Source organism: Vicugna pacos, chromosome 3 (genome assembly GCF_048564905.1).
Source record: "Vicugna pacos chromosome 3, VicPac4, whole genome shotgun sequence".
NCBI classification, from domain to species: Eukaryota; Metazoa; Chordata; class Mammalia; order Artiodactyla; family Camelidae; genus Vicugna; species Vicugna pacos.
In genome coordinates, this window is record NC_132989.1 from 81,990,437 (window position 1) to 82,015,172 (window position 24,736).

The 24,736-nt window shown below is 38.6% G+C and overlaps 1 protein-coding gene across 9 annotated transcripts in view; it reads left to right on the top strand.

The window, feature by feature from the left end:
* The window catches only part of PDE4D (phosphodiesterase 4D), a 679,763-nt gene that overhangs the window by 470,011 nt on the left and 185,016 nt on the right, over nt 1–24,736 (top strand). For 5 of the 9 annotated variants that reach the window (XM_072958625.1, XM_072958630.1, XM_072958626.1 and 2 more), the window contains exon 2: nt 6,584–6,775. In XM_072958625.1, the coding sequence (XP_072814726.1) occupies nt 6,584–6,775 (192 nt within the window). Of the gene's footprint in view, nt 1–6,583; nt 6,776–20,578; nt 20,633–24,736 lie in introns of all 9 variants that reach the window. The other 4 variants (XM_072958624.1, XM_072958632.1, XM_072958627.1 and 1 more) reach the window with 1 other exon arrangement.

Below are 24,736 nucleotides of genomic sequence, written 5' to 3' on the forward strand. Positions count from 1 at the left end.
AGAGGTTTATAGAGTCTTGTCTTACGTTTAAGTCTTTATGGTTTACTAAAGTTTAGATCTAATAAACATCTTTCAGAAAAATCATCCTTTTGCCATCTCGTTTGGCAAAACCCTACTAAACAAGTCCAGCTTGTCCCGTCTGGCTTCCAGTCCAAACATCAAACTCATGCCATCATTTTCATTTTGAATCTCTTTATTTGCCCTCTGTTACCTGGGAGTGTCAGTGACATGTCAGAAGCAAAAGCTGTGTTACCTGAGATCACCTGACGTTTTTATTCATGAATAAGCATATACCTTTCCCCTTTGTTCCAGGCTTTTGTTTATAAAAATCATCTGTGAAAACAAAGGATAAAATTGCAGGTCCTCCATACAAATATATATACTATGCAAAATAACATGCATACAGTCACTTAACGCTGTAATCCACTAATATGAACTTGCTAAGTAGGCTGCATTCTCGGGGTATCCTATTTAAATGCGAGATGCAGTTTTTTGATTGATTGGGAAAGATCACCATATTTGTGTATCACTGTAAAGTCCTGTTTTCTGCAGTCTCATCTGATCTGAGCAAAGGAAAGAATAAAATGAGGAACTCTGGGCAGCAGTATTTTCCTTAATCCAGAGAAGCTCTTTGATCTGCAGGGAAACCTTGAATGGAAAATATCACTGGCATTAATTAGAAACAGGTTTCATAGCCATGTGGTATTAATAACAGTGGATATAATATTTATCACAGAAAGAAAAAATATTTTTGAAGAAATGATCCAACTCTGCTTACACTTCATTAAGCTTGAGGAGAAATCATCCCCCTCATCCTGAATGGTAAAGCACCAAAATGGATTCCATTGTACAGCCAATGGCATGGGGTGCCATATACACAGAAGAGTCAGGCACAGGAAAATAATTGTGACTGTAGGTCACCAAGGTATACCCGGTGGCTGGGGACCTGAGGTCTGAAGGACTGTTTCTGCTCATTATATTCAGCTGGATCTCAGGTTGTTGGGATCCCCATGCCTTCCACGTTCCTAACAGAAAATTGTTCTTTCTCCTTGGTGAGGAATATCTAGAGAAAAATCAATAGTCTCCACCCTCTCCCTGGATGTTATCACTGGAATTATAGAGTGGGGTGGAAACAGCAAGTTAAGTTGTAAAAGCAGCTTAAGTTGTAAGAGCAGCCTGGCTCCAGCATCTGTCACCTTGTTGATTGCCAAGGTTGATTCCAGTGGTTTGACTGATCAGCCCTTCAGTTCCCTTCCTCTCCCATCAGTCCCTGTAGGTTCTTCCCAACATAGTGTGCTCAGGTACAGAGAACCTCCTGGATGGAAAGTCCCCCTCAAAGAAGAAAAGTAATAGCAATAAAAATGGCAAGAGCTGCCAAATATTGATAACGTACGGATGGAAAGTCCCCCTCAAAGAAGGCGAGTAATAGCAATAAAAATGACAAGAGCTGCCAAATATTGATAACGTATTAGCTGCCAGGCAGTGTGCTTGTTGCTTCCCAAACATTTTATAGGGCATTATGATGGCCCTCAAGCTAGGCCAGGTACTGTAATGATCCTTATCAGGAAGTGGAGGCTAAGAACAGTACAGTAACTACCCTAGAGTCAAGTGGCAGAACCATCATTTGAAATTTTAACCACATTTTCTAACTCCCAAGTGAATGTCTTAGGGCTATTTGTGGTATCTCCCCACCTCCCAGCGGAAAGATCTCTATGCACCATTGTTCTTAATACACAGAGACAGAAGCAGCTCTCAGATGCTCCTGGCATTAGTGAAGGCTTCCAGGGCTCTCACCAGCCTTCAGCAGCTGCCATGCTCTCTCCAGGGTCTTCCCCGTGGGAGTTCATCTCAGATGCTTTGGTGATGACAACTGTTGATTGGGGCTCCCTGCAGCTGCTCTCCTGGAGTCCTCATGTGTCTCGCCTCCATCAAGCTCCGCATTGGGGGTCAGTGTTGAGTATGAGGTCCTGGCGGCCAGGTCAGATGAGATGAGTTTTTTACCCAGGACAATAGCAGGACCATGGCTCAGAAGAGAATCCACATCGTGGTTAATAAGAAATGCCAAATGTTTAAACCAGAGAAGCGGGGTCTAGCTTCAGTATAAAAGGATGAGAAATGACCCTAAGCAGACAGATGATTATGGAGTCAGTAGGCACAGGGTATAGGAGCAGTGGAGGAGGCTGAATGGAAGGTGAACCAGAACACATAGTCCAGTGATTCCACTGACTTGGAACAGCGTGGAGAGCTGGGGAGCAGTTTTGTTGGTTTGTCAGTTTGCCTGTTTTCTGTTTGGTTTTTGTTGAGGAGCAAGTTCCACAGAAAGGGACGCGCCTGTGGAATGAATGGTTCTGAGAAGTGCCGGATGCACACAGCCGCAACAGTTCTGGTTGCAGTGGGCTGGCAGGACCATTACTCTTAACCACCCCCACTGGGGACAATGCATGATTGCTTTTCCACTAGTGCCTTCTGGGTGAAAGCCAGCTCGGTTCAGGAGAGTGTGCATCGGGGAACTGCATTTAGATCAGCAAACATGTGGAATAAAGGAGCATCTCACTTAGTTCCATTTGCTAAGACCTTCTGCCAGCTCGCCAACCCCCCTTATTCCCAGTGACTCTCGGACTCTGTGAAGAAACCCACCAAATGGGTCTCAGCAGAGGCTCTTTTGCACCTTATCGTTACATTTGAAACTGGAAAAATAGGGGATTTGGCAAGTGCCAAAACTTGCAGTCATATAAAGACCAAGTCCCAGAAGTAGCCTTGGCAGGCCTGATCCATAAATTAATCAGAATGCTACCTTCAAACAGTTAACACTGGAAGTTCTATCCAGGTGAAGAAGCTAAGAGGTATCTTTTGTATTTTGTAATGAGTAGTAGGAGGCTTGGCAATAGGGACATAAATACAGAGGTTATTCTCCCAGACTCTGGAATCAGACAGCTTGAGTTTAAAACCCACTGACAAACTGTCGAACTTGTTACTTTACATTGAGCAACTTCTTTATGACTCTGACTCCTCAATGGTCAGTTGGAAAATATGTGCTAACTTCAAAGGGTTATTGGGGGGGACTCAATGAGATAATGGTATGTAAAGCACACAGCACAATTCCTGGCACATGGAAAGTGTTCCAAAAGTTTTATTATAATTATTATCATTATACTTAGACATTATCACTCACCTCAGTTCTTTACTTACTTTCCCAGGCTTCTGCTCATCTTAGACTCCATGTAATTGCCAGTGAGTCAAAAGAGTATTCACTTGTTTGCCAAAGAATGTGTTTGGCAAATTCACAACTGATCTCTTTGGTACCAGCGTCTAACTCCTCATCACCTTCTTGTTTTATTAATAGTTCTGTGACATTGACAGTTTCTCAAGTTACGTTTCAAAAATAAGTAGCTTATTTGAAGCCATCCGTATTTTCAGCCAAAACTCTGTTAATTTACTATCCACTGAATGAAGAAATACTGCCTTGATTTGTCCCGAGTATAACCTCTCCCGAGGGAAACTCCTTAGTTCTAATATTTGAACTGAAGAGTTTTTGTTTTTAAGTAAATATCTACACTACTTACTTTAAGTAAATATCTACACTTTGGCCGCCAGGACCTCATACTCAACACTGACCCCCAATGTGGAGCTTGATGTCAAAGTGTAGATATTTCAGTTCGTAAATCAGTTCGTAAAGCAAATACTAATATTTCTTAGGCTAATAGAATTTTAGCAATACTTAGTAATCATTTCCTGTAGATGGTGAGGTTTTATTTTTTGGTATAGTATTTAAGAGGTTGTTTTCATGAGTATTTAAGAAAGATAGTTTTGGCCTTTTATTCACAGTGGATTTTCCTTAAGAAAATGATCTCCATCTAGTGGACAAAGTATTATAGTGCAGCCTACGAAGAAAAACATGAAAGCCCGTAAAGCGGTCCTGTATCAAGCATTTTATGACCTATTAATAAATGTTTGGCTTTAATAGGTAATATTACTGCAAAAATGTTAAATATTTTAAGATATTTAGCAGTATTTGTTCCAAAACTGATAGCGGAGAATTTTTTTAAGACTTGCTTAAATTAATTGGGAAGATTATAATAAATAAAAAATAAAAATTACTGATTTGGGGAGTGCTATTGGTATTTCCTCTATTTCCTCATTTAAACTGAGAAAAACTAAACCAAAAAATCATGCTTCTGTATCTCCTATATTTTTGTTTCTGCATAGCAAAAAAAAGCATACTTTTTTTTTTTGAACAGTAAGGCCATTTTGATATTGAAGGGAAATCGACATGAAGACTTTTTTATGTGTTCACATTATGATGGCCTCGTGCTGAAGAGCTATCATGACGGTCTACTTGGAACAGAACTGTCCCCTTATCCTCCCCTTATGCAGAGGTCTTTAATGTCTTTCAAGGGTATACTGAATGCCTTCAAAAGCCCTTTTAAAACACTATTCTTCTATGAAGATTTCTCAGCTATCGCAGTCTGGATTAATCTCATCTCCTTTATTTTCATGTCCCAGTGTGCTCATAGTAGGTGCTTAATAAATGCATATTTAGTTAAGCATATCCAAGAAGAGCTTGCTAGAAATCGGGAATAAGTCTCTTTAGTGAGTAAAGATCCCTTCCCTCCGGCCTTCCTCAGGATTGCCAAAAGTCCCAGACACATGAAGTGGCTGTCCGCGTGGAACAGATGTCCCCTGTTTGGTGTCACAGTTGCTAATCCACCTTTGTGGTTCACATACTTGTGCTTTAGAGCTGAGAGAACTTCAGGAATAGTAGACGATTAAATCCAGTGAGCTCAGTCCCTTTGGTCAGTTAACCTTTCTAGGAGCTGGTATCCTTGTCTGTAAAATGAGTCTGTTTAAGTAGTTCAATTCTCAATGTCTTTTAAGGGCCAAATGAATACATCTATAGAGTGACAAAATTCTAAGAAAATTTTCAATTGAAAACATGTTTATGACTGGCCAAGCTAGAATTTTTCCCTTTCTTTTCTCTTTCTTTTTTTTTTTTTTCTTAACTAGATGGATTGATTTGGAGTCAATGTTCTAATCTGGCCAAATATTCATAGTTGACTCATGAAACATCAAGTCTCTAGATGATCCTTCCTCTGTGACTGGCAATCTTTGGGTCATAACATTATTTATTAATAACTCCAGTAGAAAAAGTAAATGAATATTTAAAAGTTAGCTAGTTAATAGTTTGGATAAAGGCTGTAATGGGGAAAGTGTTGATAACCACTGAGCTTGAATTCATTTGTTTATTTATTTATTCAACAATCTTATAAACCACAGACTTGCTGAGCTGTCCTGGGCTGTCACCCTCACCCTCCTCTTATAAGAACACAGGAGAGTTGACTTTATTTTAGTACTGGTTGATGTTTGACTCGAAAAGCTCTTCGTAGAAAGTTTACCTGGATTATAAAGACTGCAATGTTAAGAACTGCATGTTTGGTTCTTTTTGTCCCAAAAATGTAAAATCTGTATCGCCAAGCATCATGCCTTTCATTCATTCGCTCATTATTTCGAACTGCTTTGTAAAGTTTTCTGAATTGCCATGTAAAGTGCCGAGAACACCCAGAGCCTCCATTCTCAGAGAGCTCACAGTCTAGGATGGAGACCAAGTGGTGTGCATTTCCAGTTCATTGTAGATGCTACCAGTCGGGAGTAGGGAAGTATCTTGGGAGTACAGAGAAAGGGCATCTCATAAAGCTCTGGGTGTCAGGGCAGCATTTCACATGAAGGCTAAGTCCTCAAGGATGAATAACAATTAGGTGGGGAATTGGAGGGTTGAGTAATTAGGGAGCAAAAGGTTAGGTAATGAAACCCTGAGATAAGGAGATGGTGATTCATCCCAAGGGAGCATCAAGTGCCTGATAGAAGAGTGTTGCATGTTGAATTTGGGAAATGGGTTCATTGCAATGCGAATGGATTCGTAAGATTCTCTCAGTTCAGCCAAGAAATTTGAACTTTATCATGAGGACAATAGTGAGCTACTGAAAGGTTTTAAACTGATGAATTACATAGTCAGGTTTATTATATTTTAAGAACAATCACTCTTGGGACAGGGTGGAAAATGGGTTCAAAGGACTAATTTAAAGGCTCTTATAATAACGTAGGTGAGCGCTGGTAGAATCCTGAACTTAATAGATTGGCAGTGGGGATAGAAGGAAGTGGATACAACAGAAATTAGTGATTGATAGATGTCGGTGGGAATGGAGGAGTCCAGGTTTTGGGAAACAAGGATATTAGGCATATAATGGGCACCTGTTGAATTGAACCCAAATATTTAGTGAATTGCTATGTAAAAGGAAGTCTATACTTAGGAAAACTAGTCTTTGCAGAATGGCTCCTTTTTAAGGAAGCTTGAGTTCAAAGAGTCCTTTGTATTTTGTATCTGGTGGATTAAAAAAAGTACTCAAGAGCTTAGGAAGACAAGCCAGTGTGGTTTTTTCCTTTTGTGTATTTCGATATTATTGTTTTTTAACAGCAGGAATCAGTTGTATGTTTTCCTACTTTCAATTCCTGAACTGAAATATCCTTTTTCTAAAATATCAACATACAAAGGTTCACAGCAATGTCTTTCCTTTTCCTTCATTTACAGTTTTGATGTGGACAATGGCACATCTTCGGGACGGAGTCCCTTGGATCCCATGACCAGCCCAGGATCTGGGCTAGTTCTCCAAGCAAACTTTGTCCACAGTCAACGTCGGGAGTCCTTCCTGTATCGATCTGACAGCGATTATGACCTCTCACCAAAGTCTATGTCCCGGAACTCCTCCATTGCCAGTGACATGTAAGTGTAAGGGTGAGCAAAGAAAAGAGGGTGCTCTTAGAGAAAATCAAGTAAGTATATCTCTAGAGATGATAAAACCACTGATATTTGTGCATTCCAATGATGCATAATAGAGATTAAATATCTCCAATTTAAAAAGAAGGGTGACTAAAATTATACAGGCTGAAGATAAATGGTAGATTGAATTTGAGTACACTGTCACTCTTGATAAGAAGCATTTATTTTCCCTAAGAATACATTGCCTGGGAAAGTGGGAATTAAATTTTTAATGGAGACATTTACACTTAAGACATTAACTTGTATCTATGTAGGACCTGAGTTTTAGCTACTCAACCTCGTGAATATTTTCTAATATTTTGAAAAGCTTTAAACTCAGTTGGAGAATCCCTGTGATATTGGCATCATTAGCACTTTGATTATGTCTCAGTTAATGTACCGTGCAGATGTTAGCGCTGGTTTGCCAGACCATTTGAGAGATCTTTGTGGAGGTTTGCGTAAATTAAACCATTTTTGGAATATTAATCACTGGAGGCAAGCACAGAACACATTAGACAAACTCGAATATCATTTGAGACATGGCAAAGCTTGGAAAATAATTAGAACTGATAAGCAAGTTCACAGATCGTATACCATCACTAGCTTATTTTCTCAGCACATTCCATTCTTGTGTTTACTGTGGTGTTCATTAGTTTCCTAGTTTCTGGTGGTTTCTATATAGGACCTCTTATGCAATGCCTGGGTTGTCATTTGTGGTAACTCTGCCTCTCTGTAGACTTAGTCACTCCTGCCCTAGACATTTGTCCAATAATATCACCATCTTCTCATGACACCAACTCGAAGACTCAGGACAGGTTGCTGTACATCTGCTAGGAACTGTATGGGGCTCCTGCCAGTCCAGTGTTACTCCGGATACTCTAACAGATCATCGAAGTATCCCAGTGAGTCTCCATGGGGCTCTAGAAACGGAGTTGTGCTTTACTCGTGTTCCTAACCTGTAGTTCTTGGCTGACATTTATTAATGGTTATAAAATGATAATACTCTCTTCTCCGTAGGAATGAGCAACTAAAGTACAATCATTTTGATGCAAATGCTGAATGATTAAATCCCATTGTGTAGCTGCCCATGTTTGAACATGGCAGGAGATATAAGAAAATTCTAAGACAGGGTTCTTGATCTCAAATAACATAGTCTTTTGAAATTAAGTCTCAGATCAAATAATTAGTGGAAAAGACAGTATGTAAGTCCTAATTTGCATCCTTGTGGGCTATAGGTAAAAGCATCTCATCACCTACCCCTAATTATGCACAGATCTACACCATCTTTCTAAAACTATCCAGTCTACTCTCTTTTTATCTGTTTTTTTTTTTTTGAGATGGGGGCAATGAAACTTCTTCCATAATTTTCTCTCTCCACGTCCTCCCACCTGCACCCCAAGATCTACATCTACTCTCTGTATTTCCTTACATATTATGTTGCTTTAGCATTCTGAAATCTATCTTCAATTTATATTGACCTCTGAAAATCCATTAATTCAAAGACTATTTATCAGTCACCCCTAAAGAGGAAGACATGGTGCCAGTTATTAGAGGAAAGACGAGGTGCATTTCCTCTCCTGGCGGTCACCATTGTTGTGTTCTTCCCTCCTGCTCACAGACCTCTTCTCACCAGCTCCTCTGATCACCCCTTAACATATTTCCCCAAAGTATAGGTGGCGGTCACCATTGTTGTGTTCTTCCCTCCTGCTCACAGACCTCTTCTCACCAGCTCCTCTGATCACCCCTTAACATATTTCCCCAAAGTATAGCCCCTGACCCTCCGGGGTTCGCTTTAGAAAACTTTTTTGTATGGGTTCAACCATCAGCTTTCATCAGAGGACTTCCTGCTCAGTGTCTCTGGCCCTGCAGTGTCAGTTGAGCTCCCGATCTATAAACTGATTTGCCTTCTGAAAGTTTAGACTTTCTTGTTCAGCTGTTCCTTCACACTCTCTAGTTAGTACATAGTCATCATTAGTTCATTGCACTGATGGTTTCCACTCTTCTTCACTCCAAAACAACTTCCTTTTCCCATTGGCTCTATTTCTGAGTTATCTTTATTCCATTTTCTTAGGTTTGAAATATAAGAGTTTAATTTATTCATTCACACATAATGAAAATACCTAATGAGCAACTATGGTATATTCAAAGCTCCCAATCTATACAGGGAAGGGGTGGGGCAGGGGAGAGCTGACACTTTAGACCCTTTTAATAAAATGTGGTGAGCACTATCCTTGGGGCATTTACAAAACCATGAAAGAAAAGGAGAGGAGAAGGAGAGTTTGCCAGACAGGGAGCAATATTTGGATAATGTGAGGTAAGTAAAAATCACAGCTCAATTAAGGAATGACAGTCTGGTTGGTGTGGGTAGGGAAGAAGATTGGAACACAGTCTACAGGACCTGAGAGCCACAGAGGATTCTAGCTGGGATCACATGATCACATACTTCTGTTTGAGGTGGGGGTGCTGCAGGAATTTTTGTTGTTGCTGTTATTTATTTGGGAGGAAGGGGTGGTAATTAGATTTATTTATTTTTAGAGGAGGTACTGGGGATTGAACCCAGGACCTCATGCATGCTAAGCATGTGCTCTAGCACTTGAACTATATCCTCCACCGACACTCTTGTTTTTGTTGCTTCTGATTACTCTATTGTTGAATGATTGGAAAGAGTGAAGTGATTATAGGAAAATGGATTGTGTTGAAATTCACAGAAACAAAGCAGGCTAAATAGGGTGGAGGCCCAGTCAAGGGAGTGGTGGTGGGATGATGAGGTTGGTCCCAGATAGTAGAGGCAAGAGGCTTACAGAAGTGTGTGTGTGTGTGTGTGTGTGTGTGTGTGTGTGTGTGTGTGTGTGTGTGTGTGTGTGTTGGAGGACAGCCAGCAGGCAAGGAGAATCAGAGAATGCTGAAGTTTTGACCCCAAACAAGTAAATGAACAGTGATATTGATGTGAGGAACACAGGAGAGAGAGTGGACAACATAATGACATGATAAATTTGGCTGTTACATAATGAGGCTAGAATTCCGGGAGAAACAAGACAACAGTTAAAGGACGAGGACAGAGAACAGAAACAACAGTGAGGAGAAATTTGAAGAGCCAGTTGCCTTCTATAATTAATAGGTTTGGGATGACCACTGGGAGAAGCATCTTAGTGGGGTAAATTATTAGAAGAATTGGTGAAGGAGTGAACTGAAAGTGGAGCTATCAGCAAGTGCAGGCATCTCTTTTAAAGGTTAGTAAGTTAAAGAGGAAAAAGAACTAAAGCTGCTTGAGGCAGAAGTGGGTTCAAGGGAAATTTAAAAAATTTAGGACACCTAAGCTGAGGGAAGCAGGGGTTATGTTGGAGCTGTAGCTGCTGACAACACTATGATCATGAGTTCAAGTAAAGCGACTAACCTTGGAAAAGTGGTAGGGACAAGTACTGCATTCTTTAGAACAATGAAAAAACAAATGAAAAGGAGAAATATAAATTTGGAGATGGACGGGTGAAATGTTTCGAGAACTGGTGGCTAATGGTCTCTACTTTTTCATGCAAGCAGAAAGCTTAGCCATCAAAAACTAAAGGAGAGAGGGTAGGGCAGCTTGAGAACTAGGGGGAAGCTTAAGAGCCAGACTGCAGATCACGAAAAGGACAGAACAGGGATGAGCAGAAGAGCAAAATGCTGAAAAGCCCTGTAGATAATAATAAATAATGCTGAATGGATGGATGGATGGATGACCAGGCTGAAAGTCATCTCCCTCAACTTCATCAGAGGTGAAACAACTTAGCTTGAGATAGAGACCAGGCACAAACTCTTGGTGAGCTAGTGGACCCGGTTTTACAATGGTTATGTATTTTGTTTTCTAAAATTAGAGCAAACTGGTTTTTAGATACCAGTGTGTACCCATGCATTTTATGAAAAGTCTATAATATTTCACATTTGAATAGTGCTTTTCTTTCCAAAGTAAGCTTAGTGCAAGGATGGCCTCGTTTTCCCCCGCACCTAGTCACGGGTTTCTTTATCTGATCAGACTCCTGTAAGAGTGACAAATCTAATTAGACTGTGATGCAACTCTATATTTTGCTGAGAAATAATGTCTTGATATGTTCAGCTTTCCCATTTCTCCTGGGTATTTATGTTGGAGCAGTAAGGTTTCCCTTTGACACTAAGTGGCTCCTGGAAAGCATTCTTTCTACCAGGGAGATGAAATTTCTCTGAGAAACAAGATGAACAGAATAAGTAACTACCATTTCCATCTTTAATCTGGTAATACACATACCACTACACATAAAGGATCTCCTCTTCTCTTATTTGACGTCACATCTGGCCATCTGTAAAGCTCCATTTTCTAACCTACTTCATGATAATGCTGGGAAGTTTGTTCAGTGTCTGTAATTCAACTGTACTCTTTACAGGGAATGATATTATCATGTATTTTAATTGCTTTTGATGATTTTAGACTTAACTGGTCTAGTTAAGCTTTTCTACTGAGAAGAGCCCTTAGAAATTTCAAATACAAACAGTACCAATGAAGGTTTGGAAAACTCCTCTTTAAATTCAAATACAATTGTTTAATTTGTTGATACAGTGAAAAGGAAAATAATTACCTTGCATAAGACAGGATATCATTACCTCATCGTCTATAAATAGATACTAATTAAATAGCTGAGACACAAGAAGAAAGTAAGAGTGATAATGGTAGTGATCAGTATTATAGCATATATTGGGTATGTGTGTCAGCCTTCATTTTTCTAAGTATTCACACCTGCCATCTCATTTGATACTTTCCACAGCCCTATGGATAGAATTATTGCCCCATTTTACAGATGAGAGAGCCAAGGTCCTGAGAGCTTTACCTTTTTAAAAACACAACAAACATTTCGATCATTTCTAAGGGAACATTATTTTGATAATGCCATTATAAACAAAGTGCTGTGTAGCAAAACTGATGAGAAACAGAAGTACCTGTGGACCAAATTCATTTGACCAAATGAATTATTTGGCACTATGGAAACTTTTTTTTCAGTTCTTAAGGGAAACAAAGATACAAGCTCAAATTGGTCAGAGAAGTAGTAAAGAAAATATGCAACTGACTCTTGGAAAATATATACAAGTCTATAGACCAGGCTGAACTCAGCTTCTAAAAAATTAGCTTACATGAGGCAGAAGAGAGGTCCCTGGCAGCCTCTGCTCGGGGGACTGTCACATAGTTTGTTAAGTGTATTTCCAGTAGCAACTTAATTCTTAAGAATAATAAGAAATACGAAAACTGTTAGTATTAGCATGAGTACACTAAAGAAATAAATACATGAAGAGTAAAGTTGAACTATCATTAAGAGCAAAAAGTCTGTTATAACAGTAGAAATAACTAGATACAGAAGGTGACCCAAGTGCTTCATGAAGAAACAGGAAGAAAATCACAGAATCAATGAGTAATTACATAAAACAGATGAAGGTTTTTTTTTCCCCTCTAAATTCTTCAAATGCATTGAAAATGATTTTAATTTCTGGATAACAGTTTCTTCTGTTGTTACCCTTTATCCAATAACAGAATGTTGTTTGTTTTTACAAGTGTGCAGATATGAGCCACTGGGAAAATTATCAGTGACAAGACCAATCGTGTTTTAGTCATAAAACTGTGAATTTATTGAATACAAGTGCCTGTCAAACCATATCAGTTAAAAAGACTTTTCAGTCCATCTGGATAACGGGCCTCCAGTCCCCGTCGTCTGCTGAATAAGCACTAATGCACCGAATCCCAGGATGATCCAAGCAGCTCTTTATCACACGTACAGCAGACCAGTACATATGGGGGAGGGCGTGGAAGTGTGGAAGGGGCAGCGAAGAGGAGGTGAGTGGACAGAATGCACCATGAAAAGCTGAGGCACACTTGGCCATCTAGCTAGTTGGTCCTCCCCATCATGCAGAAGTATAGGGCGTCATTGATCAAGACTCTGGAGTGCCCCATGTGGGCATCCTATCCCACCCGACACACCCCCACCCCGCCCATCTCAGATTTGTACGATTTCTTTAGTAGTTAGCAAGTCCCTCCCCACTTTTAAGCCTTTGTGAGTCTTCAGTCATAGCCATTCCTGGCTTCCTCATGTGACTACTGAGTAGAAGATGGTGTTGCCTCTAGTCTGAAAAAGGAGGAGTGACCACCTTTACATCTATTCATCAGTTCTATTACAGGTTACATTATTCTTCCTTAGTCTTACTAGGGTATCTCTAAAAAGGATGACAATAAAAAGATATGCTGCATTATGAAACTTAGTTCTCACTAGATGGACATGAAAAGTTTGTAGCCACGCCTAACAAGATTTTTAGATCTCATTAGCACTAAAGAGCATCTGCCTCTTTTCTAATCTCAATTTGCCATTTGAAAGTCCTCTAACATCATCTAAACACAGAAAGATGCTGTGATCAAATAATTCCTTCCCTAATTCCTGAATTTTCCCGACCAAGAGGGTGTCTTCACCCCTCACTTCACCACTCACTCACTGGTGTAAGAGTAATGAAACTAGGGCCAGGCTTTCCAAAGCATGTGCTGAGGTGGCCTGGGCCACCACGGGGAACTCACACGGGGGAGCCAGGGTATTTTTAATTTTCAAGGGAAACAGAAACATCTGGCAGTCAGCTGGAGGATTAACAGCTTGAAATAGTTCCCAGTTTCAACTTTGGATCATTACTTTCCATGACATCATAACTTTGCACAACAGTTGCTGTGATAAGAAGCAAGTACTGCACAGAAGTCCACGTGGACCTGGAAGTGAGGGAGGGAGAGTCCAAGCTCGCCACCAGTGAGAAGTGGTGTAGGTCTCAGCAGGTGCTTAATGTGGAGATGAAACCTCATTGAATAGTTTGGACTAAATTCTTAGTAATTGCAACTGTTAGTTATTTCTTTTGGCCAGTGGGGTGCTGTAAAAACAATTACTGAGATGCTAAGAGTGTCATGAATTGAGAAAGTTTGAGCACCTCTGGATTAAGGTGTTTATTCATGTTCTTAGGATTGGAGCTAAATCAGATCTCTGTGTGAAGAGAAATTTTGTTAAGAGAGAGAAAAAAATCAGATTCAAAGCCATGAACATCTTGATGAGCTCTAGAATTGAGAATTTATCCTATTCTTAGTTCTGTTAGGACCCTCACACAGGCAAAATACTTTATTATTATCAAAAGCAATATTATTTTGGTAACGAGCCAGATAAATCAGGCTTTTTCTTCCATTCCATGGGGATTGTCAAGTTACTGTTATTATGCTGTTGTAGTATTGATGCAGGCACCAAACTCACAATAGCCATTAAATCCCAAGACGGCTCTTGACAGAATACTCTAAGGTCATGGGCTACTAAAATACCGTTTTGCTACCTTTTTTCCTTTTACTTTTTTAAAAATTCCACTTCTTTGTCCAGTCACTGGGGTCATTTTATTTCTAGCTCAAAAAAAAAAACAAAAGCAGTTCCATAAATGATAAAATAATACTTATAAATTAAGTAAACATACTTACTCAATTTTTGAATTGAGAAATTAAATATAGCAGCTGAATACACATTTATATTCCTAATTCCATACTTAAAATCATAAAAGGGAAGTTCTAATATTCTCACATGTTAAATTGCCATGTTTGTTAACACCTCAGGGTAAAAATAACCAATTTTAATGCGTTACTCAAGCGTCTGTTTGGGTGTTATTGCACGGTGCTCCAATAGTTAAAATAACAAGGGAATTACGTTATGTGTTCTAATATCTCTTGATTATCACTGCCAAAGTAAAAGATAGATCTTTGGGGTCTTAGGGGACATGGAGAGATGAATATTAGTTATGAAAAGTTTCTAGAGTAGAGGGGAAAAGAAATGGAGATTCACCAAACATATTGTCATTCATTATTTTCTTGATAAGACTACTGCAATTCTATTACATCTTTAGGAGAATCTGCCCTAATATTTAGCACACGATTTTCTTTTCTAAATTTCCTTCATGCCCTGTATGCTCCTCAGTGTTTGGACTCTCATTTTAATTGTGAAAAGAGAAAAATACAGAAAAATAGTCACCTGAGTGTTCCTCAACTCTCATACCTAAGAGAAAAGGGCAGGGTAAAGATCAACTATTTAAACCTGTAAATGACTGACTGTGCAGTTACACTTTAACCTCAGACTTAATGCTTTACAGAGGGTAACATCTTTTTTAAAAATGTGGGGAGAATGGTAGCTTAATAATTAAAGTGATTACCCCACAATTTTAAGATATTAGATCCCCGCTAGAGAGAAAACTTGATCAAGGAAAAGCTGGCTTATTTTTCAGTGTATACAAAGAATATAATCTCTAAGTGCAAAGAATGAGTAAAATTAAGTACCCAACTAAAATTAGGAAAATTTGAAAACCATCTTCAATGAAAAAGGCTAGCACAGGGACCTGCAGAGTGCTCTCAGGACAATGTGGTCCTCAGTGAATGAGCTGAGTTGAAAATTATGGGCGCTTCCTGCCTCTTGACTTGTAAGGGACAGATGGCCATTACACAAGAGGGTCTGGTTATGTCAATTATAGATACTGTGCCTGAGGGCTCTCACTTGCTTGTTTATCCTAGCACTCTTTCCTCTATGTATTAAAGAAAACTAAAATCAAAACTGTGTTCTCTTTCATTATGCAATGAAAATTTTCTGAACTTCAAACCTTGCTAGTGGGTGGTAGGAATGGGGAGGATGGTGATAGGTCAGGGGAAAGAAGAAAGTTGATTTCAAATGGAGGTAGCTTTTTTCTTCTACCACATTCTAAATAAGTGTGTTAATTGGCTGCATTGTTGAATGAGCATGTCATGCTTTTACTCACTTAGCAAATATTGACAGTTACCTCCTCCATGTCTAGGTGTTGTTTGAAGACACCATAGACCCATGAAAACAAGACAAAAATTTTGTTTGGATCATGCATTCCTGTCATTTTTTTTAAACGTCTAGATACTTACCCAGATAGAAAGGGAGACTTACCCAGTCAATACTGAGATTCCTGTATGAATCCCTGTTTCCACTTACACATCAACCACTTTAAATATTTGTGAGTCTTAGATCCTTAGTGAGGTGTTCTCAGTGTCTTCTCCCCAGTTTTATGAGCCACATAAGGAAAAATGATCACACGACTGGAGCACTTGGTGATGTGCTTCTTGAGATAGGATCTACTAGGGATATTAATACATCATCCTTCACTAAATCCCTGTAAGATGAATCATTGAAAGATTTGCTGTTACAAATATGAAGAAAGGGAGCCTTCAACCAGACCCGTGGCTTTTCTTCAGAAAAAGTCTAGTCAGGAATATTGAACACTGAGCTTTGCTATGAGATTCCTGGCACTTTGTGGCATGGTTGAGGTGAGAATTACTGAAGAAATATCCCCAGTTATTCCGTCTGCCCATGGCAGAGGTTCTCGGGCTTTGTGTCAACTTCCCACTGTCTTGAGACTTCAGCTTTTTCTTAACCTTGGATGATGAAAACGTTGTTGTCATTGACCACCATATAGTTATGTCTAGACATATGTAAGGCATTAATTCCTACAACCTCCCAATGAAAGCAGACAAATTAAAAGCAGAAATAGAAAGGACAGCTGTTTGCATCTCTGCAAATGAGGAGGCTGCACTGTGCCAGGAAATCATTGAAGCAGTTCAGTGCACGACACTGTGTGCTAGTAAACATTATGCGTGGTCCCAAGACCAAGACCTTTTGGCTCATTATTTCCCCTCCAGGGAGAACAGGGCTGCATGCAGATCTCATGTGTCCTTGTCTCCACATCCATCCCTCCTTTGGAACTTAGAGAACATTAGACTGAATTTGTTCTATCCACCACAGTCAGTTTTGTTTGGTTGGTTATTTTTTGTTCCTTTGTTTGAATTTTTTTTTTTTTGCCAGAAAAATCAGAAAACAAGCATTCTGGTTTATATGTTATCTAAAGGTCCCTATGATGATTTTTTTTAAGTGCAATAAAATAAAACTTTCATCCAGTCACTATTATTTACAATTATGAGTACAGTTTTACAGAAGCTAAAAAAGAAGACAGTTGGTAAAAAGAACTCTTTTACATCAAATCATGAGATTAATTCCATGTGTTAACAACACATTTTTATTTTATGTCTTTTCATGTGCATTCTTTATCTTCAGTACATTGAGTTTCCATTCACTTATCCCACCTACTATAGAGATTAGGTAAAACTTCCTAACATGTTACACTATTTTTTGGTGTTTTGTTTGTTTGTTTGTTTGTTTGCTTTACATTTATTTAAAGGTAACCCATCTTGTACTGTTTATCCAGGAAGGGATAAATGATGTTTCCTAGACAGGTGGCTTGTCTATAACCCAGCTCTCCAAACACAGGAGCACTTAGAAAATAGTGAAAGTATGTCTCAAAGGTTCGCAGACAGACCTCGCAGTCCTCCGTTCCAGTTCAGGATATTCACCAGGTCCACCCTGTTTCATCCTTTGTGGCTCTCGGTTTTTGTAGACTCATTGGGGAGTAATGTATATAGATAGGAATATATTCTTAGAATTGCCTGGCATCTGTATAATCTTTATAGTTGACATGAGAATCCTCCAGTGAAATTTAATACTTGATTCTCAAAACAATCATATAAGGAAGCTAGGGAAAATATCATTAGCTGAGTTTTAGAAATTACAAAATTCTGCTCAAAAGATCTGTCTCATGTGCGCTCAACAACACATGTGCACGCACGCCATGAATCAGAATCCAGGCATCTTGACCCTGAATGTAGTGATTTCAATGAACAGCTGCTGCTAGACCATATCTTTGGCATCTGCTGGCAGGTACAGTAACGTCTAGATGAGAATATAATAAATAAGTAAAGCAATTAAGCTAAAATCTTAACTTCCCTTTAAGGTGAAGAACCTTGATAGGTAGGCATCTGGGCAGATTTTTTCTACTCAGGGTCTTTGCCAAACGGACAAGATTTTTTTTATGTTAATATATCAATGTTCTTTTGCCCCCAGGTTTAGAGTAGATACTTTTTATTCATTTGTATAAAACATTGTCTTCCCTTGAAAGACTTACAAGTGAAGTTTTGCATAGATTGCTCAAGAGCTACACTGGTCAAGATGGTAGCTACTAGCCACAGGTGACCTTCTCTGAATTTAAATTAATTAAAGTTAAATAGATGTAAAATTCAGTTTCTCAGTTGCACTAGACACATACCCAGTGCCAGGAAGCCACTGTGGCCAGTGGATACTGTATTGGGCAGCACAAAGAGAGAACATTTCCATCATTGCAGAGATTTCTGTTGGACCATATTGTTCTGGAGTCTAGAATATGTACTTCTTTGGGGCTTCAGAATCATCTGAGTCCATCTGTGCATGCAGAAAAGCAGCCTAGTGCAGTCGAAACAGCCTTTAAAGCCTGGGTTTAAATCCACCTTCACTGCCCATTTCTATGCCTTGGAATTTCATGACTCATTAAGACTTCAGAAACCATCTGGGGGAATGGACGCAGGGTTACTCACTGTTTACTTTGCTAGATAAAGGACTTCACTTATTTAACAAAGAAATTCCCATCAATATACACAGTCATTTTATTTTTAAAGGCATTTCACTTCATTTTTTTAAAAGGGGAGGGGCATATTCTCAGAATAAGGGAGAATTTTCCAAAGGAATATGATTAGCTTTAAAAAAAAATCTTTTATTGTTTATATTTTTTAGGGGGGAGTAATTAGATTTTTTCTTTTTAAATTACTATTATTTTTTTCAATGAAGGTACTGGCGATTAGGACCTCATGCATGTCAAGCATGTGCTCTACCACTGAGCTACACCCCCCCCTGGTTAGCTTTTCAAAGACCTCACTCCATAGTTCATGTCTATTCTCGCCTTCACAGGGACCAGTGAAAATTCCGTTGGGCAAGCACCAGGTCTCAGCCTGGCATTTGGAAACTGCTGAACTCTACCACTTGCCAAGGGCATGACCGCCAATGAGTTACTTACGTTCTCAGAGCCGAGTTCCTTAGAATGGGAATATGAGCATCGATTTAATGCAGAGGCAACAGAATTAAATACCGTGTGTCAGTAGAGCTATGTCTGGTGCATAGTAGGCAGGCAGAAAATATACTGCTCTCACTCCTCTCCATTTGATCACACCCCTCCTTTTCTAGCTACCCTTAAATCTTTTCCCTGGGAACCCATCCTGGAGAAAAACCAAGAGGGCAGAGCCTTATGCTGATAAGGATGATGGTGGGTGTTCCCCCCACAGTACCTTTTCCCCCCTCATTTGAAATACAGAGACAGAAAATCAGAATGCTTTCCCTAGGATTACATGCACACGCACACACAAAATATGTGCATAAACAAATTTGCATATAGATATTTGTATATACATATATATCCATATAAATTCCATCTTCCGAGGCCTTTGTGCCATATAACATGCATGCAATCTTGCTACACTCTGAATATGGACATATGATGTTTAACCATCAGCCAGAACTATCACCTGGGTGGGAAACCAAAAATTATTTTGTTTCAGTTTATTTATTATTTTATTTTAGGTTAGAAGGACATGAAAATCAGTAGGTGGACAGAGATTGTTTTGTTTTTTAAGTCATTTTGGTAATTTTTTTTTGCATTTATATGTAACTCTCCGTTAACTGTTGTCTTTTACTGTACATATCACCTTCATGAAATGTAAAATGTACTAGAGACTGGGCATTGTCTTGCATGTGTTTTTAGCCTTGATAAATGCCATGATAGATGCCGTATTGCACAGTGTTTAAATACAGACCCAGCAGAGTCATACCACCTGAATTTGAATCCTGGCCCCACTACTCAATGGCGTGAGACTTTTTTGTCCTTCTTGGGCCTCCCATTCCTCATCTACAAAAAAAAAATGTAATAGGAGATAATCAGTGTCGTGTGTTTTGCACAGTGCCTGCTGTTTGATCACTTGATAAATGTTAATTATCCTTATTGTTTTATAGTTATTCTAATTGTTTGAGATTATTACCATTATTATTTATAAGTTAGTAGGATATCTGTACTCTGATTTTTTAAAAAATAATTATCTTGAAAACTCATTAAGAAATAAAAAATAATGGGAACGTATTACAAGGGCCCCCAGTGCTGAAAAGAACAAAACATTGAGCGACCTTACTGGGCATCAGTGAAAGAGGCATCAGGGTGAATTACCACTCAAGTCTATTAGGAAATTAAATTCAAGGGCAAAGAAAGTGTTAAAAGTACACAAGCTAAGCTGTTTCATCATAAAGTTAAGAACTTGGATGACCTCTTTCACCTGTTTTTATAGAATAGGTAAAAATTAGAAAAATTATTTGTTAAAACTGAGGAAAGGGTAGTGACTTGGTTTCTCTTTCGGTGCTAGTATAGAATATAAATACAATGGTGCTCTTCCAGTGAGGGTGAACATTTCAACTTCATTACTAATAACTATAGTTAGCATTATAGAAAAACCGTCAGAGCTGTGTATATAGACACGCACATGTGGCTTGGAGTTTGACACTGAAAAATTTCAGATTGGAAGATACTGCCTTAAACAATACCAGACTGCTTTAATTTTAATCGTACTAAAATGTTGTTGGACATTCCTGCCAAAATGCAAGTTCTGGTAGTTGTGAGTTTGGCCGCAGGACCAAGCTTCTGTGTTAAACTGATTACTTTAAGTCTAAGTGGCAATAACTTCAAAGAGGAAAATCACTTTCAGGTGTGGCCGAGGTTGGCCTTGTGATCTAGGAACTTTAGTCCCTGGGGTTCCATAAATGGAGATACTAGTTAATTTTTTTTTCTTTTGATTTGCAGTGGAGCTAGTTCTAAATTAAAAGGCCAAGCAATGCAGAGAAGCCAGATCCTCAGGTGAATCTGATACCAGTGAAGCAGAGCATTTTATTTGGTTTTTGTTTGTGTTAGCAGTATGCTGTCTACTGGGAGTTTATGGAAATCAAAATGCCTCCTTCATAAGTAATTTTAAAGGGTTCATTATATTCTTAAATGTGACATTTATAATTTTTTAGTGCCCACATTATTTTTTGGAAAAACATCATTTTACAAAACGATATCTATGGAAAAATATTATTTGATTTCACGAAATGTACTTTGGTAGCCAGATTTTCCAGAATACATTTATTGTCTGAAATCATAGTGTTGTGATTTTCATTAAAAAGGATAGCAACATAAAATATTTGATATCGAATTTAGTACTCAACAAACCCAATTTCTCATACAGTATTTTAATATTTTAGCTTTATCTTATGAGCGTTTTATCGAAATAAGCATGTTTCTTTTACAAGGTTATTTTAAAGAATGAATGAACTAACATGAATTTAAGTAGTTCATACAATTTACATTTTTTAGAATTAGTACTTACATTTTAATGCAATTTGGATTGACATCTACTTGAAAATTTTCGAGATTACTAAACATAGACCACAATCATTAAAAATGATTTAAAAGTATAAAGGCATGTTAAATTTTATCATGATTCAATATATTTAGTGTTAAAAGCAAGATATTAAATGGAATATACAGTTTGATTCAATTGCATATGAAATCATGGAATCCGTGAGGGTCATATATAACATTAATACATGAGCTTACATACATCCAGAAGGAAAATGTTGCCAGCAGTTATCTTTGGGTGGCTTTTTAATTTTTTTGTAGTTCCCAAAGTTTCTACAGTTAATGTACGTTTTACATTATATACATATATAAGCTTTTTAGAAATTCAGGTACATTGTGTTATGTATTTGCTTGTTTATTTTTGTATGTCTGTACTTCTGTGAACATGGGAGTAAAGAGTGGTGAGTAGGGAAGTCCCTCCTGTGGTTAATTCTGGGGTGTCAAACAGGGCTATGAGAAGCATTTTTATGTTTTTTATGCATTTTTTTATGTTGGGCTCACTGAAATGTTTTTATTCACACAGTAAAAATAAGAACGTACTTGTTTCTCTAAAATTCTAAAAGAGGTGGATCAAAAGTGAATTGATAAAAGGGTGATAATTTTGAGTCTAAGGGAAGAAAGACACCAGGATTTCAAAATACCACTCTCTGTATGATTATCAGTTCCCAATCCTATTGACAAATTCCAGAGGAGAATGTCTTTCTGGTTTTGTAGCAACAGAGCGTGAAACAAAGGAGATCAAAAAGTTTGCACAAGATTCAGAAAGTAAGCCTCAACCCGTGACCCGCCTTCAAAGCACCGGTTTACGCAGCCTCCTGTCATTTTGAAATCTGCAGTGCGTGGTCTTCAGAGGCCGCAGCTACTTTGTGACCGCTGATGATTTTTAGCATCTTAGGATTGGAAGTCTTTGCTCAATAAAGTATGAACTTTCTTCTAATTGACTGCAACTCCTTTTCCTTCTGGTTTGAAAATAATAAAGTGTGAAAAGTCGTTGACTAATGTGTTTCAAACACAATCTTGACATGAACTAGTTTACAAAACTATTTTCAGGTGCTGCTGTTGGTTGAACTTATTTCATAAGAGGATAAGAGGCTTTCCCACATTTAAGTGCCTGAATCGTTTCTGGATCCCAGTGAGATCTGTGTGAGGGTTTTCTCTTTGATTTCTCTCTTTCGGTTTCTTGCCAATGTTTCTCGCTTCTTATTACAGACAGAATGAGGGCAAAAAATCAAGTACTGCAGTAAATAATACAAAAGCAGTGGAAGGATGGCCAAAGGCCTAGGGAATTGTTCTTGACTCAATATCGTCATTCCTCTCTGGAAAAACAGAAACTCCAGTCGTGCACTGTTGACCGTCGAGTTCCCATGTCTCCAGTAGTGCTGGCCCAGGACTCAGAGAGCCTTCTCTCTGAGGGAGGTGAGAGGCTTCCTCCATCCCAGGGACTGGCGGTGGGGAGCAGGGCTGGTGACTCTGCTTCAGTCCACGGTAAACCAGGGCAGGCGACCTATAAAGACTTAGACAAAGATTTTTAAATTATATATTTGTTATATATTCAAAGATTTTTTAAGCCTTACATAATTTGACAAGAAAAAAGGATAGAATATTTATTGAGGACACTTGCCACTGAAATGCCAGAAATCATTTTACTGTGATTGAAAAAAATGAGACAATCTTGAGATTTTTGGCAAAAACAAATTCTGGGCAATTGAAGAGTGAAATATCCCCATCACTAAAATTATAATTGATTTTCTTTAGGGTTTGACAGGGAAAGGAATCAAGACAAATTATCCTGCATATTGTATATTCTAAATGTATCTTTCACCATGCTTGGGAATGAAATACAACCAAGGATAGAATTCACTGTTTTAATAAATATTCACATCGTTTTCAGTTTAGAGTGATTCAGATCCATTCTAATTTGTGTGAAAAATTAGAAGACTTATTTCCAGGGATTAATTTCTGATAAATGATGTGCCTCGGTCAAGATGACTTAAGTTTAGAAAATAAACTTTGAAGTTGGGCAATTGTAAAGAAAAAAATGGAAACCAGGGGGTAGAGGGTGGGAAGGGATAGACTGGGATTTCAAAATTGTAGAATAGATAAACAAGATTACACTGGGAAATATACACAAAATGTTATGATATACACAGGGAAATATACACAAAATGTTATGATAAATCACAGAGAAAAAAATGTGACAATGAGTGTGTATATGTCCATGAATGACTGAAAAATTGTGCTGAACACTGGAATTTGACACAACATTGTAAAATGATTATAAATCAATAAAAAATGTTAAAAAAAAATAAAGGCAAAATAAAAATTTTATTCTACAAAAAAAAAAGAAAAAAATGGAAGAAAATACTATAATCAGGGGAAAATAATCTAGGTTTTATATTACTTAAATTTTAGCTATCTGAATAATCTCTCCAAAGAACAGGTGCCCCTCAAAAAAATGTAGCTCTGGAATGAAGAGGGTGGAAAATAATACACGTTTCCTGGAAAAGTAGTTCCACCCTTTTTTTCTTTTTTCTTTTTTTTGCTTTTTATTTTCCCACACTTAGGATTTCAAGATCTCTATGTAATTTGGCGATGATCTAATTATTGGTAACAATCCTTTTACTAACGTCATCCGTAGGCTGCTTGTGCTCAGGTGAATTTCGTGAGTGTTGTTTTAGGTCACTCAGGGCCTTTCCAGAATTGTTCACGAATGAGTGAACGGTTCCATTGCAATGTTCTCAGTTAGGGTCATGTCCGGAAGCTTTCTGGGTAGAGTAATTCCATTCACTTTTGATTAAAGAGCTCCAGCTAGCTAGATCAAGAAATGTCCCATGGAGATTATGAAAATTCTTTTCACAAACTAGTAACAGTAAGAAATACTATGAAAGAACTCTGGGCTCCAGTTTCTCACTTCATCCAAATAGAATGTTGCACAACTTCCCTTGCCTTTCCTCCAAGACGCGTCATGCTGACACCTTGCTCCTGCATCCTCGGCTCGCTGTAGCTCAGGTTGCTGAAGCAACAGCACACACGGGGTAACATTCCCCCGTAACTACGGCGGCTGGGACGTGAGTCAGTTGAAAAGTTTCACTGGGTTTTTATTAGTCCATGATGTAGTCCCATGTCATCTACAGTGCCAAGCCCATCGAGATTCACATACGATGAGGCAGAACACCCAATGCTCATCACCTTTGCGTGTTAGATGGTACAGGGACCTCTCAGGGAAGCCACTGCCATAGCTGGCTCCTTCCACGGTGCCCCTCAGTAATACCTACAATAGGCAGCCAAGAGTAAGACTCAGGCCCTGCTGCTGGCACTGCGCTTCTACTGTTGTAAATCCTGTGTGCTTAATAAGAGCCAGTGACTTTGGTTGATGACCAAGGAGCCCCTCTTTTCAACCCAGGGAACTGGACAATGGTTAACACCCCAGAAGACACATCCTCACCCCCTCTGTGGCCGGGAAGAGCATGTGTTGAAGAATAAAGATGGAATTACTGTAATTCTCTCTGGGAGTTTATGAATGTGGAACTTAACTATTTACTATTGATCGAAAGTGGTCCT